This window comes from Hyposmocoma kahamanoa, unplaced genomic scaffold (assembly GCF_003589595.1).
Source record: "Hyposmocoma kahamanoa isolate Upper Pololo Valley unplaced genomic scaffold, ASM358959v1 63, whole genome shotgun sequence".
Taxonomy (NCBI): Eukaryota; Metazoa; Arthropoda; class Insecta; order Lepidoptera; family Cosmopterigidae; genus Hyposmocoma; species Hyposmocoma kahamanoa.
In genome coordinates this window covers 21,506,805-21,530,766 of record NW_020653851.1, presented here as the reverse complement: position 1 = coordinate 21,530,766, position 23,962 = coordinate 21,506,805, and the positions used below count along the sequence as shown (strand labels likewise).

The window sequence follows — 23,962 nt, the reverse complement described above, 5'->3', positions numbered from 1 at the left end:
ACGGAAGACGGTAACATACTACAACTATTTACTTTGCCGGGGAACAGAATGGCTTTGAGTTAGAAACACTCAACTGTAGCACAATGAAATTTATGTCAACTGTGTAACGTATAAATTAGATAACCGAGAACGCTAGCGCAGTCGCGGAAATCGCCGCAGCTACCGTATCGTATCTATACTCTTACCAAATTCGATGTAATGTAAATGTCAACAAACTTTTAGGGTTTTTACCTTGGACTGGTCTCACTGTTATCACCATTTCAATATTTTTACACGAAATTTGATTAAGCTATAGGATAATACAAATCTTGAAGTCAAGTCTGTGATGAATTTTGTTCAATGGAATAATAGTAATAACAGATTGGGGTTGTTCTCAAAAAAGTCCCGTCTTTTAAGGGCCAAGAGTAAATGCGTTTGTATGAAGATATTGATGCGAGAGGAATGAGAGGTTTGTGAAGAGCGCAGTGCTGGAGGGTCATAGTGTCTGCATACCAGGGTTGTTGCTGATGCAGGTTTTTCACACTACAGCGAATTCCGATGCTGATTTTTTACTTTAAGAACAGCTGCCCCTGTAGCATGGCTATGCATGATAGTCGCGACACACGCGATAAAATTGAAATAAACGCGCCCTATTGGCTATCTAAATTAGATCTGAATGAGACAGCCAATAGCGCGCGCTTATTCCAATTTTATCGCGCGTGTCGCGACTATCATGCGTAGCCATGCTACGGGGCAGAGGTTGCTTTTATTATTTAAAAAATATCGTGTACAATGTACAGATCTTTTACTAAATCTACTTGAAAAAGCTTTTTTAAAGATACTAGAAGATAATAGAAGACACACTAGGGAAACCCTGTATCGCGGGTGTCATGGATACACACAGAGACAACCACAAATTACACCCAAACTCACGAAAGAAATAAATGTACGCCATACAAATATTTCTCCCGGTCCGGGATTCGAACCCGGGATCTCTGCATAGCAGTTCAGCATGGGGTAACCGTTCGGCCACCGAGGCAGTTTCAACACGCGCACAGAAGGATCTAATCACCTAAAAATATATGAAAATTACCAGTAATTAATTAACCCTAATGATTTTTTGATTTGAAGGAAGAGATTGCAAATATTCGAGTAATAATTTACGTTCAAGATCGGAAAAACATTCGAGATGGTATATGTAGTAAATTGATATAAAATCTTACAATTTTGTTCTTTTCATCAAATAAGCCGGGTACTCACTAGCGAGCTGTAAATGTAACCCTTGCATGTTATGTAACCAAAAATCAGCTTGCCGCGAGCGGTTCGCAGTGAGCCGTCTAATTGAAGACTGTTACAAGCGTACACACTAGAACCTCGTTACTGTATCTGCACGTTACAGTTACAGCTCGCTAATGAGTATCCGGCTTTACCTTTCACCATTACCTACTATCTAGCAAATATTAAGGAGAGATATTTCTACGCGAGCCTGTGTTTTAGGAGGTGAGGTGTGAGGGACCGCCCTTGCGTCCCGCAACTCGCACGCTGACAATTCACATGAATAAAATAGCAGGCGGAGAAATTTTGACACAGATCCGTCGTCGACAAGCGCCCGATGGCCACTGATGGGGCAGCAGGAGGTCTGGCGTGTCATTAAACCACTGGGCAATTTTCAAATTTGAGATAAATGTGAATTTAATAACTAACTTTTATTTTAACCTGTTTTCGGGATTTTATATGATCAAGTAAAGTGACGGTGTGACCTCCTTACACCGTCATCCCACCTTTTGTATCGCCTCTCTCCATTCGTATCGTATCGTTTTTCTTCTTCTACTCATATTGAAATTTAAAATTTTGATTTCTTCCATTTTCCTTCGCATTCTGATTTTATTTCTTTCGACGGTCACTCTCTGCTTGACCGCGATAGCGGATACTACTAAATCAAATTGTCTAATTTTTTTCCTTTCAATTTAAATCATGTATCGACCATAAGAAGCGAATAATAGTCTACCTAAAATTCAACGGCAAAAGTAAAAGTAAAAAGTTTCCTGTTTTACTGCCGTGATCCTGAGCACGGTTGTGAGGGTTACAACCCTTTCAGTACATTCCATAATGTACCGAATTAGCACATTCTTTAGACAATATCCTTATATGTATCGTATATTTTTGTTAAACCCATTATTTAATAGTAAATACCTAGACTATTTGATCTAGATAAACAGTTTTTCCCGCTTCCCCGCCAGTGCCTCGCCTTAATAGAATTCAAAAACTTATTTACTTGATTCATAAATCATTCGTGTCAACAGGTATTTTGTAAACTTTATAATAATCGGCTAGGTAAGTTCTACTTCTACATAACCGAATCACCTACTTACCTATTTAAATTCCAATTACGCAAGCACGCCGTGGGTAGAGCTAGTGTAAATAATGAGCATTGAAAAAAAATGTTCTTTTCACCTGCCATCATTACTTGCCTAGCAACGTTTTGTTATTAAAAATTTTACATCGAATTTAGCTAGAGAGTTTATACCTTACACAATTTCGTTGGGCACAATTTCGTAACAAAATGTGCTACAGTCTTGGACAACGCTCAGCCTATCTACAGATAGTTACATCATAATAAAGATACACCACAAGTTATTCATGTAAGTATTCAAAGTCACTTAAAATAAATCTTAAAACAAAGTGTACTTCGTTAATGTACTTCATTTTGAAAGAAATATCATAGCAATCGGTTTGTGGCGGCATCGAGGACGTCAACGCATACATTTAATCGAGGAGTATTTTTTCTTAATGATATTTAGTAACTGGAGGAACAAGTCGTGCGCCTGATGGTAAGCCACACGTCTATCCATAAAAGTTGTAGTGCCACTTAGAGCTTTAAATAGTAAAGCTCTGAGGGCCACTGCCACTGCGGGCGATGCTGACATTACTGCTTGGCGGCAGAAATAGGCAAGGTGGCAGTACTACCTGGATGGACTCTTTTACAAGAAGCTCTATTACTATTAAACTTACGTAAACCCTATGTTTTGATAGAGAAATAGTAAAATGCACACGAGCAAATGTCTTGTGCATTTAAGCGTTACGCTTCCATATTTATATGGCGATTCCCTGCCTGCAGACTTATTCCCTGAACGTTATAACTAGGGCCTTTTCAACGCGAGGTGAATATATACATGCTCCATCGTCGACCTCATTGTCACTTTCCATGAGATGAAGGTCAAAATGCGCATTTATAATTTTATTAAACAAAAATTGATATCCTTTCACTACAGAAAATAAAGCATTATAATCTGCTGTTGTCTCTAGGGGTTATTTTGCCTTGCCTACTTGTGTCGTGTCAAAAGCTGGAAATAAGACTCTATAGTCCGTCTTTTTTGAAGATGCAATAAAGTGACATTTACTAGTGATTGCAGTCGATAAATATCCTATCGACAGATTGTTGGTCACGCTTATGCAATCGTTTGAATCATCATCGGTTCATTATTCGTCCAACAGCTGGGCACAGGTTCAGTTGAATTGTCAATTTTTATAAGGTCATAATATTAACTTTGCCTATGTAAATAGGTATGTAAATACACTACGTTTAGAATTATATCTATTAAAAATACAAAGAGGAAACATTTTAAAGTTTTTCATTTTAATTCAATATATTAATCAAATCTGGTTGTTCTTGTTAAAATGTATATGAAAAAATTGATTTCGATACTAGTAGGCCAACTGTTAAAAAAATAATGAAGGCAATAACGTCGTAGCATTCACAAATCAGAAATTTTTGGCAAAATTTTACCTTCTTTCACAATCTATCGATAAAACTGTCCAAAACTACGCGACATGACTATTATGAAGATTGGCAACCATGCGAATGTCATTTTATTCGGTCTTCAAAAAAGACAGACTTTAGGAAAAATCACTCCTCCATTATTTGTGCATCTGCCAGAGTGCTTTGAGTACTGTGTTCACATATCCTAATGACTTGCGAGAGTATTTTATCGCAATACAAAGTAATTTCTGCCTGCGTGATTTCCGCAAATCGTCACATGTAAGCACGATTGAACGCCACAATTTTGACCGAAAAAGTTATTTATATAGTAATAATGTGTATTAGACAATCACACCAATTGTCTGGTCTCAGTCTAAGGAATTTCCTGGATCAGAGTAATACCATTCCGGGGCTCTACGCAGAGCGAGTTCAGGAAGGTTAATTTCCTAAATTGTTTGACCAACGACCATAATATCATAGTGTAATAAGACAAGTATGATAACTCTATACGAACGTAGTTTAGCGCGGGTTGCATGTATGCGCGCCCGCCTCGCGTCGTGTACGGGCGCACACATTAGCATAATCTCACAGGGCACTTGCGTTGCAAAGTTGATGGTGGAGATGGTTGTCACACTCGCCGTTCACTTTGGTTACAATCGAAGCGTTCGCTCGGTGTTCAAAAAAATGACATCATATAATAGATTGTATTTATTATGATCAGTAATCGGAATTGAGGGATTTACCTAAAGTATGAATGTTTTCTTAGTGGATTTTTCGTCATCATTGCATATCAAATTCCTTTTTTGACTGTTTATATTCTAAACATTTTCCAGAATATAGGTTATCTCATGTTTACTTTTTAAATGGCTGAACTGAAGCATTTAAATACGTAAATATCTATATAAAGTTAACTACAATATTATTTTTTGAGACAATAATTTGTAGCAAAAAGTGAATAGGATATTAGTAATTTGTCGCCAATGTATTCAAATTTCAATAAATAATAAGCATGTTGAAATATAATCAGTTCCTAGAATCCCCACGATTTGTAGAAGGGAATGTCCACATTATTCTTTAGTTTAGCTAAATTGACTTTCTCAATTCCAATCACCGACGATTATTCAAACTCAATTTCGTCTACAAACTGACTGCCTCCGTGATTGAACGGCCGCACACATTCGTATAATAATGAAAGGCGCCCGAGACGACCAGCGTTATGCAACGCGAGCGCATTGCGAGATTATGCGAATGTGTGCGTCCGTACACGGCACGCGGCGGGCACGCACTCATACGAACAGCGCTGTTACGCTCGTACAGAGTTACCGTTGGATCATCAAGGTCATTAAACTATTTTCGTCAAAATTGGATCCTGATATGCGATAACGTATGCACCAACAAGATCATAGTTTTGCGAAAATTGCATCTAAAGATTTTTCGATGTTTTTGATAGTTTGTTCTAAAATTTACTTATAAACTGAAAACTTTTGCTTTTGTGGTTGTTGTTGTTGGGGAATTATAGTAATAAATCACAATAATTAATTAAAGAGCAAACGATTTCATTTTATATAAATTTTAGAACTATAAAAAATAAAAAAAAACTTTAGGCGCCATTTTCGCAAAACTATGATCATGTTGGTTGACATGTAATAACATTCAATTGTATTCAAGTTTATCAGCATTCAATTGCAGTTGGTCCGAATGGTCGAAATGGCAACACATATGCGATTCGCCTACATCAGCTTAACGCTTATTGACGCATCCGTATGGAGCGAATTATAAAGGAAGAGTTCCATTAACATCACGTTCATACAAATTGATCAAGATACTGGATAAACACTTCTGCGCTCTCCTATTAATATTTACATTAAGTCGATTGCTGTCCATACAACGATAACAAAAAATACACACCTCAACATGTGGGAGGTTAACACCGTCGATCATTCAATCTCCGTATGTAATTCTTCAGGTACCGTTTGATGTCGTGTTGAGGGTGTTTTTGTTGTTGGTGTTTTGGGACTTTTTTGGTCTGACTGAGGGGGCGTCGGAGGGTAGATATGCTCGACGTCTTGTGATGTTGACGCCGATGGTTCTTCTTCTGGATTCGTTTGTTCTATGAGGTGTTGGTATACTTTATCCTGTTGGGGAGAAACAAAGATCTTGTTTATTTTCGTGACGACGTAGATAATTATTACCTACTTTGTCTTCTAAATAAGACTATAATACTACGGAAGAAGAATTACGACCATTCTGCTGCTGCGCTGGTAAGTTGAAAATAGTTGGGTGCATATACTAAATCTATGGGTGCATGTGAAATTTTTATGTATACTGAACAAAAATTGTTATGTATACTGCCGTGATTATTATTTCCTAGGTGGATAACGTATTAAGTTACCGCAAGAGAAAAGTAGAAACTTTATTTTCTCGGTTACTTGGTTTTTGTCACAAAGCTATGTTTTTTACGCAACACACTCATAGCCCCGCACTAGGGCAACCCTGTGTCGCAGGTGCCATGGACACACACATAGACAACCACAAATTACACCCAAACTCACGAGAGATAAATGTAAGCTATACACATCTCCCAGGCTCGGAATCGAACCCAAAACCTCTGCGTGGCAGTCCAGCATGGTCACCGTTCGACCACGGAGGCAGTTAAGCTAAGGGAGGATATGAGTTTAAACAGTCAAGATTTTTTTAGTCTGACCACAGCCCGGACACTCCGTACAACAGTCGAAACTTATTTACCTACTACTACTACATTCATCAAGGCTCTATCTGCACACGCGCAAATGTGTGCGTGATGTGGCTGGGTTAACCATAACGTGGTCAGAGCGGCAACATAACGAAAATTCTAACGCGAATCTGTTATCTTTAATTCTATTAATAGAATCCTAATGATTACACATGTTCATTATATTCTTCATTAATTCACTAACTAAAATAATATTGAAGATATATTTAAAAAATATATTAAAAACACTTAAAATGTTATATTTTGGACAGGTACTTTTAAATAAGGTAACCATGGTATTTGAAATCGCGTGTCCCAAGTTTATCATTGCCTAGTTAATTATTAGGTATATTCATCATTATGTACTAAATAAATGAAGAAAGCAATAACTAAATGAGTCTCACACATAAGTTTTTTTCATCTTCGTTTCATCTTTCGGAAAATGAAAGAAACCCCTCCCTTTATCCTGTTTAAACGATGTTAAACAGCCGTACGCAGCACAATCCACGACCATTATAAATAGTAACGTATAATGTTGTTATTTAATAACGTACAGGTTTCGTAATTAATAAATGAAAACTATATTCAAATACCAAAGCCATCTTAGCGCAAAAACGGCTCGCCGACAGCCTTGTTGTCGTTCAGTCAATGTGACCGTCAATGTGCGGGGCGTGGAGCGGTATCTAAAGCTAGGGAAGGGCGGAGAGTGTCCATTCTCGATTCTTTTTTGTTCTCTGGTTCTGACAGTCTCTTGGCTTAGATAAAATAATTAAATCCTACTAGTTTTTGAGCAAATCTTGGATAGTAATAATGTGCCAGACAACTGAACCAATTGCCTAGTCTCAGACTAAGGAATCGGGACACTGAACCAATTTAGAAGTTTGTTCCCCAAATTGGTCCTACCGGGAATCGAACCTTGCACTTCTGCATCAAGCACCCACAGTGCACACGTGCACACCGTTGGTAGCCCAACGTCAACCGAGGTTTCAACATATTATCTTATCTCCATTATGCCATGGGAAATAATGACCGTTAATAATAATAATAATGTTTATTAAGAGAAACTTGGTGATCGACTACTATGAGTTTTCAGAATTATATTCATGAGAACGTGATTTATGTCAAGAAAATAATATTTTTAATCCTTGACACAAGAAGAGGGAGTTCTACATCTGAAGCTTTTGTCTGTGTCTGTCTGACTAACTGTTTATGTGTGTGTAATGAAGTCTGAACAGTTTACTCACACTTAGTCACTATTATTGAAGGTACGATTAATAAAGGACGATACGTACAAACATGTCAAGGGTAACATTGTGGGACTGTATGCGATGGCTCTCGTCAGCGTTGAGATCGGGGCAGATGAGGTCCAGGCCCGCCGCCCGCTGGACGAACTCACCGTCGCCGCCGCGCACTACGCACACGGCGCCTTCCTCGCGGACCACTTGCACGAACGGAGCGAGCCATCGGTAGCACGGCTCTAGTGATTCCCAGCTGAACCCTGCACAAATGTGGTTAATTATTGTTTTCAATGTTTAATCCTTATGCAATTAAAATGTTACCGTGAATAGACCAAACTGTGTAACTAGGCGAAAAGACAGCCTACAGAATAAGATAATTTAAGGTTAACTTGAGTACTAGAAATTTGAATTGATATAAGTTGTAAATAAATAAAACTTTTAGCTTCCAGTTTTTAGGCTTTCAGGATTACCATACATAGGAAATTATTATTCGAATCAAAGGGTCGTATTCCAGAACTCTACTCAATACTCAAGTCCGGATTTGAGTATTGCAGTGAGAACTGAAAATCATACTCAAGTCCTTGCCATTAGGGTCGTATTTCAATCATACTAAGTCTGTTCAAATCCTGACTTGAGCATTGGGTAGAGTTCTAGAATACGATCCTAAATGGTGTATATTGTTTTTTTTTGCAAACAACTACCGTTTCGGACCTTTTACAATAAATCATGATCATGGGGTCTGTAAGGACCCGAAATGTTGCTTTGTCTGAAGAAAAAATGCGATTCAGATTCAGAAAAAAAAAATTCAATTTTAGCGTTCAGATTCTATTGCTATCGAGTTTATAACAAACTGAATGTAACTTACCTGATACCCTAAGTGCTAAATCCTTATTAAATGCATGCGCCATAGCGGCCGCTGCTACAGAACTGTACGAGTACTGATTCACGTCCACATGCAGCACAGCCAAGTCGATCAACTGACCGCATTGTACAAACTCTAAGGAGGAATATTGGGGAAACACAAATGTGTACCCTCTTAGTGCATTTGCTCCAACGTCGCTTTCACCTAGAACAGAATACCATAATACACACTTAATAATGTGACGAATTGGAAAAATCATCCGAGTTCAATAATAAAATAAAGCGACTTTTTTTTTAAAGAAAAAAAAAATTCAAAATGGAGGAGTTGCTAGAACTGTCTCAGAAAGGAAGACAATTTTTTATTATATTGTTGTCATATTACCAAGGTTACCACATAAACTATTTTTCTTTTTTTTCTTGCTTGCTTGTTGGTGTTGTGATGAATTTTATGCATGTATGTACTTATGTACTGCATGATTGCAGTTTTTGACAAAAATTTTTCATTGCTGTACGTTTTAATAAATAATTTTTATTTCATGAAATTGTGACAGTAAGGTTCGTTCAGTTACTTTAATTTTATAATATTTTAACTTAGGAAATGAAACTATTTTCCCGGAATTAAATCGCGTATATTTGTTTTTTCAAACAAACCAACGTTTACAGAACCTAAAAACTCGATATATTTTAACTTGCCAATTATGACATTATGTTGTAACAAGGTCAATACATAAATTGAATTGATAAAAAGATTAATTTGAAAATAACATATAATTAAACTTAGCATCAACAAAAAAAAATAATTTGGCTGGAGCCATTATTTTTTAAAATCAATTTTTTCAGTATCGCTCAACTGTCGTCACTTTCCAAAATTCGAATATTTATTAGTTTGGTACTAATCACCGGTTATCAAAAATAGCCCAAAAGTAATTTTTTTTTACTTAACTTTAATAAATAAATATAATAAATAATAAATAACGCACACACTCAACATAGCCCCGCACTAGGGAAACCCTGTGTCGCGGGTGCCATGGACACACACATAGACAACCACAAATTACACCCAAACTCACGAGAGAAATAAATGTAGGCCATACAAACATTTCTCCCGGCCCGGGAATCGAACCTGGGACCTCTGCGTGGCAGTCCGGCATGGTAACCGTTCGGCCACGGAGGCAGTTCAATAATATTCAATAATATTCAGAATGTGTTGAATTTTATAGTGAATAAGACACCGAGCTTTTACTTGGTTAAAATAGTCACGTGACAACATTTGACCGATAGATGATTAGTTCATTTTACGCGCCAGATACACTTCATTTCGTGCTCGATAAATAAGGTGTTTTTGAGATAGGCCAATATTCTAGGAAGCCATTGATGTAATATTGATAACGTTTAACTTAATACATGACGAGACCGTTGCTTATGGAGAAATATGGAGGAGGCTTATGTCAGAGGACAACCTGATTAGAACCAGAACTTAGAATTAAGAATTTATACAGTTAGAAGTAAGCATTAGGTTATTATCTTATTAATTTAGAAGTAATCAGTGAATAAAGGCTATTTTTATTTATTAACTTAACACATAGCAAGCTAAATATAAAATCTATTTCCACTTTTTTTTGTAGCGACAATTTAAAATACGTGTTTTCAATATTTTTAAAACTATTCATATTGAAATATTTCTAAAATTCTAATGTTTAGGTTAGCTCACAGCCAGTATTTATTAGTATTTTTAATAACTGAAAATGACTTTGATGTCCTTCTTTATGAACATACGGTGAATGCTTTCTTTAATAATAAGTTTGGGGTTATTCAAAGCTAGAGTGAAAATGCATTTTTTATACAAATGCGTACCATCATCTGTCACATGGTCGTTCACAATGTCGCAGTAGGTCGTGGCCACGTGTGTCGATTTCGCATTTAAATAAAGAGCATAATTTTTATTAAAAAAAAGGAACCGACTTCAAACTTTGCTTACATACAAACGGAACCGGATTCAGCCCCTAGTTTACCACCCTTAGAGGTGGAATATTTTCTTCAAATTAAAATGGGACCAATATTGAGGTACCCTCTGTCCAACAAAAAAAAAAAATCATCAAAATCGGTTCACAAATATCGGAGCAATGGCGTAACATACACAAAAAAAAATACAGTCCAATTGAGAACTCCTCCGTTTTTCAAGTCAGTTAAAAGTACCTTCTAGACCAGCTACAGCTATAATCAACTTTTCATAGGCCATTATTGTCGGTGTTTTATAGAAAGAGCGTATAGCGTAGAGTGATATTTCAGGGGAGAACGTTTTAGGCAATTAAGCTTAAAATACCGTTTGTACACCTTTTACTTATAAAATAAAAGTATGATCATAGATTGTTATATAATTATTTCTAGTAATTCTGTTTTTGTGCCTATTTAGCTGACGAAGTGTTTTTCGGTTGAGTGTGGTTGAGTGTGGCTGTTCTACACAATCCACGTAAAAGAAATATTCATAAATAACAACGCGTATGTTGTTTGCTTAAAATAATAGCTACTAAGTACAGTAATACCCCGCTTTACGCGAGAGATGCGTTCCAGACAAAATTGTGTTAAGCAAAATTCGCGTAAAACGGGGCTGTTCTTTTGTGTGGCTCGCCTGGTGCTATAGTTTTTTGGTCACCCTAGGGTCTCCTTGACTTGACCTTGAACTTGACCTAACGACTGCTACCAAGGGTAGAAGGGTGTGATCGAATAAAAAGATAAATACTGTAACGAACTTGCAATTCGAACCAACCCATCTTTTCTAAAACTTTTATCTTCGTCTCTAAACTTAAGCAATTACGCTCTTCTTTCTTAGCCGGTGGCGTAAAACTTGTCTTTTGCAATTTACTGGATAACAGACAGTACCAATGTGATTACAAATTAAAGAACCTACCAAGAAAGAACTACCTCTGACAATGCACTTTTGTAACTTAGAAGCTACGGGTTGAAATTGGCTAAATCAATGCATCCGCGTAAAGCGGGGTATTACTGTAATGAATACATACCTAGTAACCTCCGTTTCGCACTTCTTCCTTCACTCGCCAATTGCATGTACATATTCAACCAGCTGTTTGTCGTAATGGGCGTGATACTCCATGACATTATTTTAAGTATCAGTAGCTCTTCTAGTAAGATTTCTTCTGTGGTACACGCGCCGTCTGTGACGTACGCGAATTCACCTATTTTGGGGGGATACACTTCTTCTACTTTCGCTGCCACGAAGAGACATGTTATACCTAGAAAAACGAGATAAAAGTGGTATATTTTATTTTCTTCAATAATGGTTGTGTTAATGTCATTTGTTTATTTATTTATTTTACTAGTGACAACAATAACTTATTATTGCAGGGTTACGTGTATATGATATAAAACAGGACAAAGCCAATTCAGTTATATTCAAATTACGCACGAGAGCGCGCTAATGAAATGTTATGAGCTGTCCACAAACAAGTATTAGATATTAAAAAATAAAATAATGTTAGAGCGCATTCCCATTATGTTGGAACGTTTTATTTATCGTTGACGACTGTCGCTTCTAGTCTATTCCCATATCTCGACTATCTGTCGTGACTGTGTCGTGGATGTTTATTGTATCGTTGAATGACTGTCCTGTCTAGCTCGACACGACGACATCGTGAGGGCGTGTTCCCAGTATGTCGTAACGTTTTATTTATCGGACACTGTCGTTCTAGCTTTTCCCATTGTCACGACAGTTAATCGTCGTAACGTCAAAAAAGTCGTGAATGACAGTTAATCGTGTTGTTCTATGTGTGAACAACTTCATTTAAATATACAAGCCACGCACTTTAAACTGTACGACTATCTGTCGTCACGACATAATGAACGCGCCCTACCTGGAGCAGTACTGTTAACGCTTAAATGTATAATTTTAACCTATTCTTATTTGTAGGCGACATATTTTACCGCATATCCAGCCGGCAGATATTGAGCTAGTTAGCAAAACAACGCCCTTTTTTAACGCACAAACTCAGCACCACACACATAGACAACCACAAATTACACCCTAACTCACAAAAACACACTTTAAAAATACGCTGTCTTAATCTATTTATTCTCTGACTAGCACTGCAACTGTCATGGATAGGCGTGTCGCTTACCACCAGGCACACGATTTGTTCGTCCCGGCACTTGGTATTATAAAAAAATCTAGGTTAGAAACTTTATTTGCCGAATGTCATTCAAATCAGTTTAATCGTATCGGCGTGATTAAGTTACTAATATCCTTCAATATTATTGTGATCACGATGTTGTGTAATATTGTTATTTGTCAATTTGGTTTCTATGTGGATACATACAGAGTGGTGATTTGGTCGATTTATTCCGTCAATGAGGTCAATCTACTCATCAATAAAAACATGTTTTACTGTGGGATACTTCTCTCATTTGCGAAGAAAAGACTCAGAAGAATAATTGATATTTTATTTTCCATTTGAGTGAGGAACACATAGTAAATTTTCAGACATTAGAGAACCCGAGGGGAAGAGAGGTTTGGGCATCTGATACAACACGACAGTTTTCTTATAAGAATCTCAGTACAGAGTACTAAAAAAACCGACCTCGAAGTTCGTGGAATAGCATCTATTTGCCAAGTTTTATTGAAGTCGGTTATGGGAAAGTGCGCGAAATCGGATTCATCCCCTAGTTTGCCATCCTTAGAGGTAAAATATTAATTTATTATAAATGGGGCCGCTGAGAAACCCTCTTGCCAACGAATAAAGAATCATGAAAGTCTGTTCACAAAGTTAGAGTTATCGCGTAACATACATAAAATAATATTCGAATTGACAACCTCCTCCTTTTTTCAAGTCGGTTAAAAAAGGAAGATCGAAGGAAATATTTACACGAAGTTCCTTAGATCAAATAAGGTGAAAAGTCGTGGTAGCCGTGGTTTCGAATCCGGGTTCAATCTCCGAGTTTCTCGTAATTTATGGGCGAAATTTAATTTGAAATTTACCATGAGCCTTCGGATTAATGAAAACATCGTGATTAAATCTGCACGTAGAAGAAGGTTCACAATCAAGACCTCAACCCGCATTGCGCCATGGCCTAAACCCTCGCCTGAGAGGAGACCCGTGACCAGCAGGGAGACGTATGAAGGGTCGAAGATGAAATGTTAATGTTGTGTCGTAACAACAACTTAAAGTTAGGGCGCTTAACAAAGATGGTTGACAAGACTAGCTCTTAAATAAGAACCTAGTAGACGAAATTAACGTACCAAATCACCTCTGTATAATATTTGCATTGTAGTATATTAATTAATAAAGAGCCGACAACCTCACCAATTTAGAGTTCATTTCCCAAATTGGTCGTACCGGGAATCGAACCCGGGACCACCACATCCAGCGCCCACAGTGCAAATCGTTGGGCTACTGAGGTCGTCAAGTTAAAAATATTTCTATTAGAAAATACTCTTTGGTGGCTGAATCTGTGCAATTCCGTTCTTTCATTCTCTGTCCAAAGGCGAAGAGATCTTCCTGCCCTTCATTGTTTGGTCATGTAGCTACATAAAGGAAGCCAACCAGGCATAGGTCAATATCAAATACAACTCAGAATAGAGGATAATCAATCTATCGTGCCTCTCGTCGTCGATCACAAAACGTGTTTCAGATTGGAGTTGACATTAATATCCGGTATATCTACATCGTCCGGATTCTAGCTATTATCTGGCCGGATTTTAGATAATTAATCAAGAAAACAAAACATTGTGAACCCAAACGAATGCATTTTTTTAAGAGTGTTCCTATTTTTTTTATAATAAATATAGACACATGACTGGATCATACGTCAAAAGTGCATAAATCACAAAAAGTTATAAAATAGAAAGAAGTACGTGAAACAAATTATGCATATTCGTCGATGTTTTGTAGAAATGACGAAAGCGCCATTTCCAACAATTTTCAGGAGAGCATGTTTTAACGACTGTTTTAAAGTATTTATCATACTGTTTTGAAATTCAATTTTGATTTTAATTAAACTTAAGTTTTAAAATTGAATTTGAAACAGGACGTAAATAGTTTATAACAGTCGTGAAAAACTAATTCATGCTACCCTGAAACATTTTTCGAAATTGCGCTTTCGCCCTTTCTACAAAACACCGACGATGTATGAAATTTTATAATTCAACTATTTAAGGTTGTCGACTCATTGAATCTGTAAACATCTGAAAAATTATCATTTTACTGATGTAGCTTTATTACACCAAGGGTACCAGTTAATATTTAAACGTCTGCATGACCTATGTACAACTGTATTTAGTTTACAGTATCAAAGGTATATTAGGTTATTTTGAATAAGTGTGACTTGTATATCTGTGATTGTACAGACGGCAGAACATCAAATAACGGCCGGGAGAAATATTTGTATGGCCTACATTTATTTCTCTCGTGAGTTTGGGTGTAATTTCGATGGTTGTCTACCTATGTGTGTGTTAATGGCACCCGCGACACAGGGTTTGCGGGCTATGAGTGTGTGCGTTATTATTATCAAGCTACACATTAACGGATCTTCGAAAAAAATTGTATAGATGGATGTGCTACCGCCCGTACCATATCAATAAACAAATAAACAAACATAGGTCATCACCATCCACAGTCAGATTTCACTCACTTCTGGGTAAACATAAGTACTTTTGGTAAATTATGATCATATGGCAATTTTTATTTTTTACACAAAAAATGCTGTACTAAAATTTTAATTTTATATTTATTTATTTATTATTACATTTTAAAAGCACTAAAAACAAAAACTTTACAGTATAACATAAACTCAACTAAGTTTTTCCTTGTATCGCTCTCTCATCGTACAGAAACATTAATGACAATAATATGATAAATTTATAAATTCAATGTTTTGGTATCTAGCCCAATATGTGGCGACCGGATATCCAGTATCCGCTAAAATTTGTAATGAGATCCTGTAATTAAGATTATTTATACCTATTAGCTGCAATCTTCCTTTCTGGATGTCGACTGTGTTAGACAGATAGCGGTCCACGTAATCGACGGTCAAGTGGAACGTTTCTCTGTGTAATTTGTATACTTCGCACACCTGCACAAGTAAAAAAAAACAAAATCAGATATATAATACGTATGTACGTACGTACAGGGTTATTAAAATACTACAACCTTCCAAGACCATATCATAAACAGTAACTTTTCTAATCAACTTTAAGTCTATGGGTAACGGGCTCATTGTCCCTCATAATGGACGGTAAATAAGAAATTAGTAACGAGGGTCTTTTAGAAGCTCGAAGCCAAACGCTGAGGATTTTTAATAACTCGAGTTTTGTATTTTTTTACCGTCCATCATATATACAGTGTTTTTATCACGTTTGCGAGGAAATAAATAAATACAATATAAATAATATGGTTCAAAACACTACAATTATGGATTTCGCAAATTGCGGGTTTTTTTATATAATTCTACTTCACATTCGAACTAAAATGTAAAAATCAAAAACACGCACGCAGTCATGATGCATTGTGAAAAAATTTTTTTCATTTTCGTACAGGAAATAATTAAAATCGATTAGAAAAAATTCTTAATAATAAGTATTTAAATGGCATGTGGCTGAATTGCAATTAAATTTCTGTTTAGATAACATTTTAAGCGAATGTTTTAATTTTGAACTTAAGTAACTTCCTTGGTTGAACTTGAACCTGACCTATGTAAAGTAAGTCGTGCAAAAAATTAAAAAAAACTCCTAACCGATCATGGCTGTAATGAAAAGAAAGAGTCCCGTGGGTTTTATTTGGGGAATTATAGTCAAGTTAGCCACCATGCAATTATAGTTTATTACACAAGTGTGATGAAAAAGTTCTTAGTAGCAATGCAACTGTTATATTGTAGGCGTGTCGTTTATTATCGGGTGTAAGACTTCTTCGTCTCGTCACTTAATCTCATAAAACAAAATACAGAACTTAAGGCATACTAAGTTTGAAATTGTACAAGGTTAAAACATAATGACTGTTTTTACGACAGTAAAAACTAGGATACTAGTCCAATTACTGGGCAAAAGCTTCACCTATTCCGTTTCGCCAAATCAAAGCTAGTGAAGAAGACTACAAAAGAAACAATTGAGTCATCCGATAACACCAACAAGTGGCTACACACAGAGGCCCCTAGAGGAAAACTACAGAGACACGCGTAAAAAGTCATCTGTAGACAAAAAATGTATACAATAAATGATGTGTTTAATTTTTCTTTACTTACAGCTTTCATTGCTGTTATATACACACATCAAAAGTGTCTAGGGATCAAGTACGTTTAAGAGTATTGCTGCAATTAGGGTTAATTATATTAACTTTTTTGTATCGCTATTGATACTTTTTAGTTAGTTTTAACATTTAAATAAGGAATATTGTTTAAAATTCGATAATAAGAAGAAAATCAATTGTCAATGTGGTTTTGTATAAAAATTAGTTATAGCGTTTTGACAAAATCATTACAATATCTGCATCGGAACCGAAACAATTTACATTATTATGGAGAGACGACATCATTTAATCCGAGAAGTGATGATGCGAGCCGTCGGAATGTTGGAAGCTGGTTCCAGGCAACGTGCTGTGGCTTTCACTCTTAACACTACACAGAGCGTCATAAGTCGCCTCTGGACGCGCTATCGCATGACGGGCAGCGTGGCCGAGCGACATGGAGGACGATCTCGCATCACGACTCGCAGACAGGACCGGTATATCCAAAATACTACTCGACGGAATCGTACCATGACCGCCATGATGTTGGTTACGAGGCTCCACAGCTCCTCAGGCTTGCTAATAAGCGATCAAACAATCCGAAATCGTTTACGTGAAGTGGGTCTGCGATCCCGAAGGCCGCTCAGAGTTCCACCTATTGCACCCTGCAATCGCAGGACCCGTTTACGATGGGCTCGCGAACACAGAAACTGGGAGGAAGAAGACTGGCGCTATGTGTGCTTTTCGGATGAATCCCGCTTCGGTATGAGACCGGATACAAGACGTACTCGAGTTTGGAGAACATCTGGACGTCATGAACGTTTGAAATATTGTCAGGAAGTTCATCCATATGGTGGGGGAACAATAATGATATGGCCCGGTATTTGGATCGGCGGAAGAACCGATCTCATTTGGATCAAGGGTAACCTCAATGCTCAAATTTACGCAGAGAGGATTGTTTCAGATGTTATCATCCCTTTGCGAGGCCAGTTGGGTGATTCATTTCAACTAATGCATGACAACGCACGTCCACACACGGCTAGAGTCGTAACACGCATTCTTGCCGAAGCTCGTATCAACGTTCTGCCGTGGCCTGCTCAATCGCCAGACCTCAATCCAATTGAGCACGCATGGGATATGCTTCAAAGAAGTGCTGTGCCGAGTATGCATACCGTACATACTCTACAACAATATTTTGACTTGTTACAAAACACATGGGCGGCCATTTCTCAAAGTGATTTTGATGAACTCATCTTAAGCATGCCAAATCGCTGTAATTGTGTGATTCGTGTTAATGGTGGAAATACAGATTATTAATTTTCTTATCTTTACAATAAAAATGAGCAAAATCATCATTTTCGCCATTTTTTTGTCATTTAATTGACGCCGTTAATTTGAGTTTTTTCCCACAATTTGCAAAAACATCAATTTTAGTATATTTTAATTAAATATAGGGGTAAGCGGTTAAATAAAACATAAGCATTAAAGTAAGAAGTCGTCCTGGAAGACTGGATTTGGTAAATATTGCTTAAATAATTTTTATTTCAAAAATACTCACTTGATCCCTAGACACTTTTGATGTGTGTATTTGTAATAAAAATGCGTAATAACATAGTAAGAGAGCATTGTGATGTGAAAAATGTAGTGAGTAGGATAGATAACATTTAAAATATTTAAAAAAAAAACAAAAAGTCCCCATCACCATGAGCCCAGTGGCAGAGAGAGCTCATAAGATTTTTGCGACTTAAAGCATTGAGTGGCACTGCAACTGTTATGGACCGACGTGTCGCTTACCACCAGACGCTTCGTCGAGTTACTTAGTATTATAAAATAACAAATCTATACCATGCTATTTTTAAAAATAACTTCTTTTTGAAATTTAAATAACAACCTTTTTTCAAGGCGAGAGTTTTTTTATAAAATTTAGGTGCGCATTTGACCTCCATCTCACCTGATGGAAAGTGACGATGAGGTCGACGATGGAGCATGCACACCTAAATAATGCCTATTCACTCTCGCCTTGAAAAGGTCCAAGTTATAACGTTCAGGGAACAAGTCTGCAGGCAGGGAATTCCACTCCATAGCCGTTCGCCATATAAATGTGGAAGCGTAACGCTTCGTGCGAATCTTTGGAATATCCACAACATAGGGGTGGAACCCAAGCCTACGCCTAGTCCCCCGGTGATGGAAAGGGGAAGGCGGAATTAAATCATGTAATTCCATCGCACACTCTCCGTGATATATCCTGTAAAATACCGATAAGCAGGCAACTTTACGGCGGTGTTCAAGGCTCTGCAGCTTCGCCTCCACTAATTCCGAGTCACCTATAAGCCTCTTGGCACGGTTGTCAATTGAATCCAAAGTGGCCAGTTGATATGTCGCAGAGCCATCCCAAAGGTGGCAGCAGTACTCCATGCACGATCGGACTTGTGCTTGGTACAGCTGGAGCAACTGTCCCGGTGTAAAGTACCGCCTCACCCTGGAAAGGATCCCAAGCTTCCTTGCTGCATTTTTGGCCGTGGATTCAATGTATCTGCCGAAGTTCAAATTGGACGACAGGTCCATTCCAAGTAGCTGGAGACAATCGGCTATCGGTATGGATATATCACGAAAAGTCGGAGTCAGCTCAAAGGGACTCCGTTTTGTGGAGAATAGACACGCCTGCGTTTTGGTAGCGTTAAATTTGACAAGATTGGCATTGCCCCAATCGGAGACTGCCTGGAGTGTCAAATCTAAACGGCTAACCATGGACTCTCGACAAGACTGGATTTCCTCTCCACTGACCCTTGCATTGGTCAAGTACCTATCTACAACTGTGCTGTCATCAGCATACGCAAAGGTACCTGGAATTAACATATCATTGATATGCAGCAGAAAGAGAGTTGCAGACAGTACGGAACCCTGAGGAACTCCGGCATCTATCGCCATATGTTCGGAAGAGTAGCCTTCTAAGACCACTCGAATCGAACGTTCGCTCAAGAAATCCGAGATCCAATTGCAAAGGTCAGTGGGAAGCCCATAAGAGGGAAGCTTGCTTAAAAGGCTTGCGTGCCAGACCCTGTCAAAGGCTTTAGAAATGTCCAAAGACACTGCAAGTGCTTCGCCTTGCTTTTCTATAGCCTCGCTCCATATGTGACAGGCATACACAAGAAGATCCCCAGTAGATCGCCCTCGTCGGAATCCGTACTGGCGATCACTGAGGAGATCGTTGTCTTCAAGGTACGATAGGAGACGGTTGTTGAGTACACGTTCCATAGTCTTGCAGAGTATGGAAGTGACTGAGATAGGTCTATAGTTGACAGGGTCAGCTCTGCTTCCCTTTTTTGGTACAGGTTGCACGTTTGCAAGCTTCCACGACCTGGGAACTACACCAGTCTCAAGTGAGAGGCGGTACAGGCGTGTGAGAACAGGAGACAACTCAGGTGCACAGTTACGCAGGACTATTGCTGGAATTCCATCTGGCCCGCTAGCTTTATTCACGTCTAGATTTCGCAGAGTTCTAAGTACCTCTTTTTGGCGTATGCGAACTGGCGCCATAGTGCAGCCAGCCTGAGGTAAAGTAGGTGGTAGGGTCCCTGCGGCATCTAGACGCGAATTTTCTGCAAAGAGTGAGGCAAAGAGATTCGCCTTCTCTTCCGCAGTATGAGCCAGCGAACCATCCGGCCTCAGCAGAGGTGGCAAAGATGGGCGACAAAAGTTCGATTCGACCGCTTTGGCCAGGGACCAAAAGGATTTGCTGCCTGCTGGATAAGAGGCAAGCTTGGCTCCTATGCGGCGCACATGGTCGAACTTGGCCCTACGTAACATGCTTTTGCACTTCTTGGCGGCCTTATTAAAAGCTTTCTTCATGTTCTGAGTACTCGGAGTTTTGCGTAGTCGAGCATCTGCCCAAGCTTGGTACGCGGACTGTTTACGTGCTTCAGCACAACTACAATTAGCGTTAAACCATGGACGAGCTTGGGGTCCATTGGGTACATCAGAGTATGGAATGTAATACTCCATACCCAAACGCAAGACCTCGACTACAGCATCAGCACAGCTCGACGAGTCTCCTGAAGTAAAGCACGCCTGCCAGGGATATGACGCAAAGAAATGGCGCATTTCGTCCCAATCTGCTAACTTGTATCGCCACACCCGTCTCATACCACTAGGGCCCTGATCGGGTGGGGAGTATACGGATACAGTTTTCACCAGACAATGGTCGGAAGTACCCAGTGGGGCCTCCACAACCACAGAGTATCGGTCCGGATCAGTTGTCAGCAGAAGGTCCAAGCAATTAGCCGTATGGGATTCAACATCTGGTATCCTAGTGGCGCCACTGACAAGCTGGGATAAGCTTAGCGTTAACGCAAGTTTACGCGTCTCTCTCCCAGCGTGATCGGTCTTCTGGTATGGGAACAACCATTCTTGATGGTGTGCATTAAAGTCCCCCAGAATGACTAGTTGCGCCGCTGGGTACCTATGCTGAATCTCATCAGACGTCTCACTTAGATATTGGAACAGCTTGGTCGTCTCCTGATCTCCACTGTGCGATCGGTAAACACAGCAGTACACTATTTGTGTAACTCCTGTGTCAACCAGAAGCCATAAAACCTCACAAGACTTTATATTACTGTAAAGAAAAAATAACATCATAAAGAACAATTTCTGTTCCATGATTTTAGAAGACATTATAAATTTACTAAAAATAAACTTTTAAGGTTTTGTTGAATGAATGAATGAATTAGTGATCTATTTAAATATATGTATTTATTTTTGTATGAATGTACAATTTGATGAATTATTAGGGAGTCACCAAACTTATTAACGCGGATCCGTCTTGATGCGATCATGTTTAACCATATTTGTCGCATTAAGCAGATTCGCCGTTGACGCGGCCGTTCGCGCATTGTCGCGCTAGTTGTTTCTAAACCAGGGGATCTGGGAATCAGGGAAAGTCAAAAGACAATGTCAAGTGCGAAGCGTCATTCGGATGCGTCTCTGAATTGGTCGAGTATTACTTATTTGACAGTAATTGTTTCGGACGGATGTTGGTTGGAGTGCGGGAGTAGACCCCCAGGATCAGTAGTCGTCGGCATGCGTCGAAATTCGCAGGAACCCGTTTTGATGCCGACATGTGGAGAGCCGCGTTCGTATGAACCGATGCGATACGCAGTCTTTTTTGGCTCGTACGTTCATTCACGAAATTGAGGTTGTAGTATTTCGTCGAGCTTTGATATTATATTGCGCCTGCCTTCGCACCACTTTTGCACGGATTCACCAGGCGTCGTCGCTTAGGCAGCTGCGGAAATTCCCGAATATGCGCGACAATTTGCCGAAAGACGCGCGATTTGTTCTTTGGCTCGTATTATGTTTGTACATTACATAATTTACATAACGTTCATATTGCTATGTACAATTTCGTTACAAAAATTTCCTTCCATTCGTTTCTACCGCAATGTAAATTGAGCCTTATGATGTTAGTAATATAGTCAGTCCTGTGAGGTGTTAGTATTTTATAAATAACCCTGTATAGCTGACAACTCGTAGAGCCCAATTTGATGAGACCGAACAAGATAGTTCTACTTCTTCTTATCGCGTCAATGGCATACTATTGTGGCTCTGGGCCAGCCGCGCCGACCGCGTCACTGGCAACCGCCATTAAATCCTCAAGCGTACAGGTGTAAGGGAACGCAGGGCATACGAGGTGGGCCATCGTTTAAATCGCATCGCACAAATAGTCCAGATTAGAACCGTCCCATCCGAAAATCCTCACCTGAACAAATTGTCTTTACTTCGGCCCGTTTAAAGACTTCCAGGTCGGCCATGGCAATTCGTGTCCAGGAGGAAGACTCTCAGAAGACGGGACAAACGTAAATGGTACTTTTTCGTGCCAAAGGTTGCACCTCGTCTGAGCCGGCTCAATACTCAGAGGATCGACACATTTGACTTGTGATTATTTGTGTGTGAGGTGATATACACTTCAACCACTTAAACACACAATCACTCACTCACTACTACTTGCACATTTTATTCCTTGATATTAATCATCTTTTGTTAATTTTTAATTTTCTTTTCTTTGTCCTTTATTAGAAATTAAGCTCGTATTATTTAAACCAATATCAAACAATCTTAAATTTAGATATTATTTAGAATAAGGAAGAGCGGGAATCATAGCACAAGTATAATTTTATTACTTAAAAGGGATTCTCGAGCCACATAATTGTAAAAATTGTTTCTTTAAATAAAACATTTTTGATTTTTAGATTTGACAAAACTTTTCCGGCTCCTTAGTCTCTGTTGCTCTGTAAAGTGATCGCGCATAGGGTGCAGATTTTGCATAGTTCTACAGTAAGTAGTCGAGAAATTGGGTAGTCTGCACACTGTCCTGGTCGCAGCAGCAGATCAAGGTTAATTGGATAAAGAATCATTTATTCCGTAGGTAAAATAAAACGTCATATTTAAGTTACTGCTCGTTCACTACGCTGACTTCCCTGAGATTTACGAGCAAGAAATTCTAGGGATTGCTGTTTTCAAATAAACTTACTTCAAATAATATAGCAAGTTTCAAGGCGATGAGACCAGTGGATGTAAAATAATTCTAATTGTAAAATAATTAAAATGTAAAATATTCATTTAATGATTGAGATCACTAGACTAAACAGGAACAGTTGATAATCTTTAAACAGGTGAATCTGCTATGCTGTTTAAAGAGTTCATTTATCATGCCTAAGGACCATGACGATTAAATTAGCCTTCAAATTAAAAAAAACCGGTTTGACATCAGGTCATCCGTTTTAAGAGGTGCGATGCCACAAATGGACAGACACACAGCAAACTTATAACTCCCCTGTTTTTGCGACGTTTAGATCGAAGAAATTTTTGTCCTGTGAGATGGAAGGAATTTTCTTTGTGTTCGATAATAATTATGGTAATAAAACATCATAATAGCCATTACAATCAATATTAAAATTTGGTCATGTAAAAAGGTAGGCAGTGGATGGAAAACGACTGTGGAAGGGAAAAGGTAAACCTCGACGTACATATCTTGATCAGATTGGGGATGTCCTCAAAAAGACCGGGTTTTATGTACCAAGAGTAAATAAGTAAGTATCAAGATATGGACGCGAGTAGAGGAGTGAAAGGTTTGTGAAGAGCGCAGTGACTGGAGGGCCATACCAGGGTT

At 38.5% G+C, this 23,962-nt stretch overlaps 1 protein-coding gene across 2 annotated transcripts in view; it reads right to left on the bottom strand.

The window, feature by feature from the left end:
* Nucleotides 1–5,394: 5,394 nt before the first annotated feature.
* LOC113230221 (G1/S-specific cyclin-E) overlaps nucleotides 5,395–23,962 on the bottom strand; it is a 28,468-nt gene continuing 9,900 nt past the window's right edge. For both annotated transcript variants that reach the window (XM_026464043.1, XM_026464042.1), the window contains exons 6-10: nucleotides 15,541–15,652; nucleotides 11,590–11,820; nucleotides 8,574–8,774; nucleotides 7,763–7,968; nucleotides 5,395–5,874 (exon numbers count right to left, since the gene is read on the bottom strand). In XM_026464043.1, coding sequence (XP_026319828.1) covers nucleotides 5,677–5,874; nucleotides 7,763–7,968; nucleotides 8,574–8,774; nucleotides 11,590–11,820; nucleotides 15,541–15,652 — 948 coding nt within the window. In that variant the 3' untranslated portion in view covers nucleotides 5,395–5,676. The remainder of the gene's footprint in view (nucleotides 5,875–7,762; nucleotides 7,969–8,573; nucleotides 8,775–11,589; nucleotides 11,821–15,540; nucleotides 15,653–23,962) is intronic.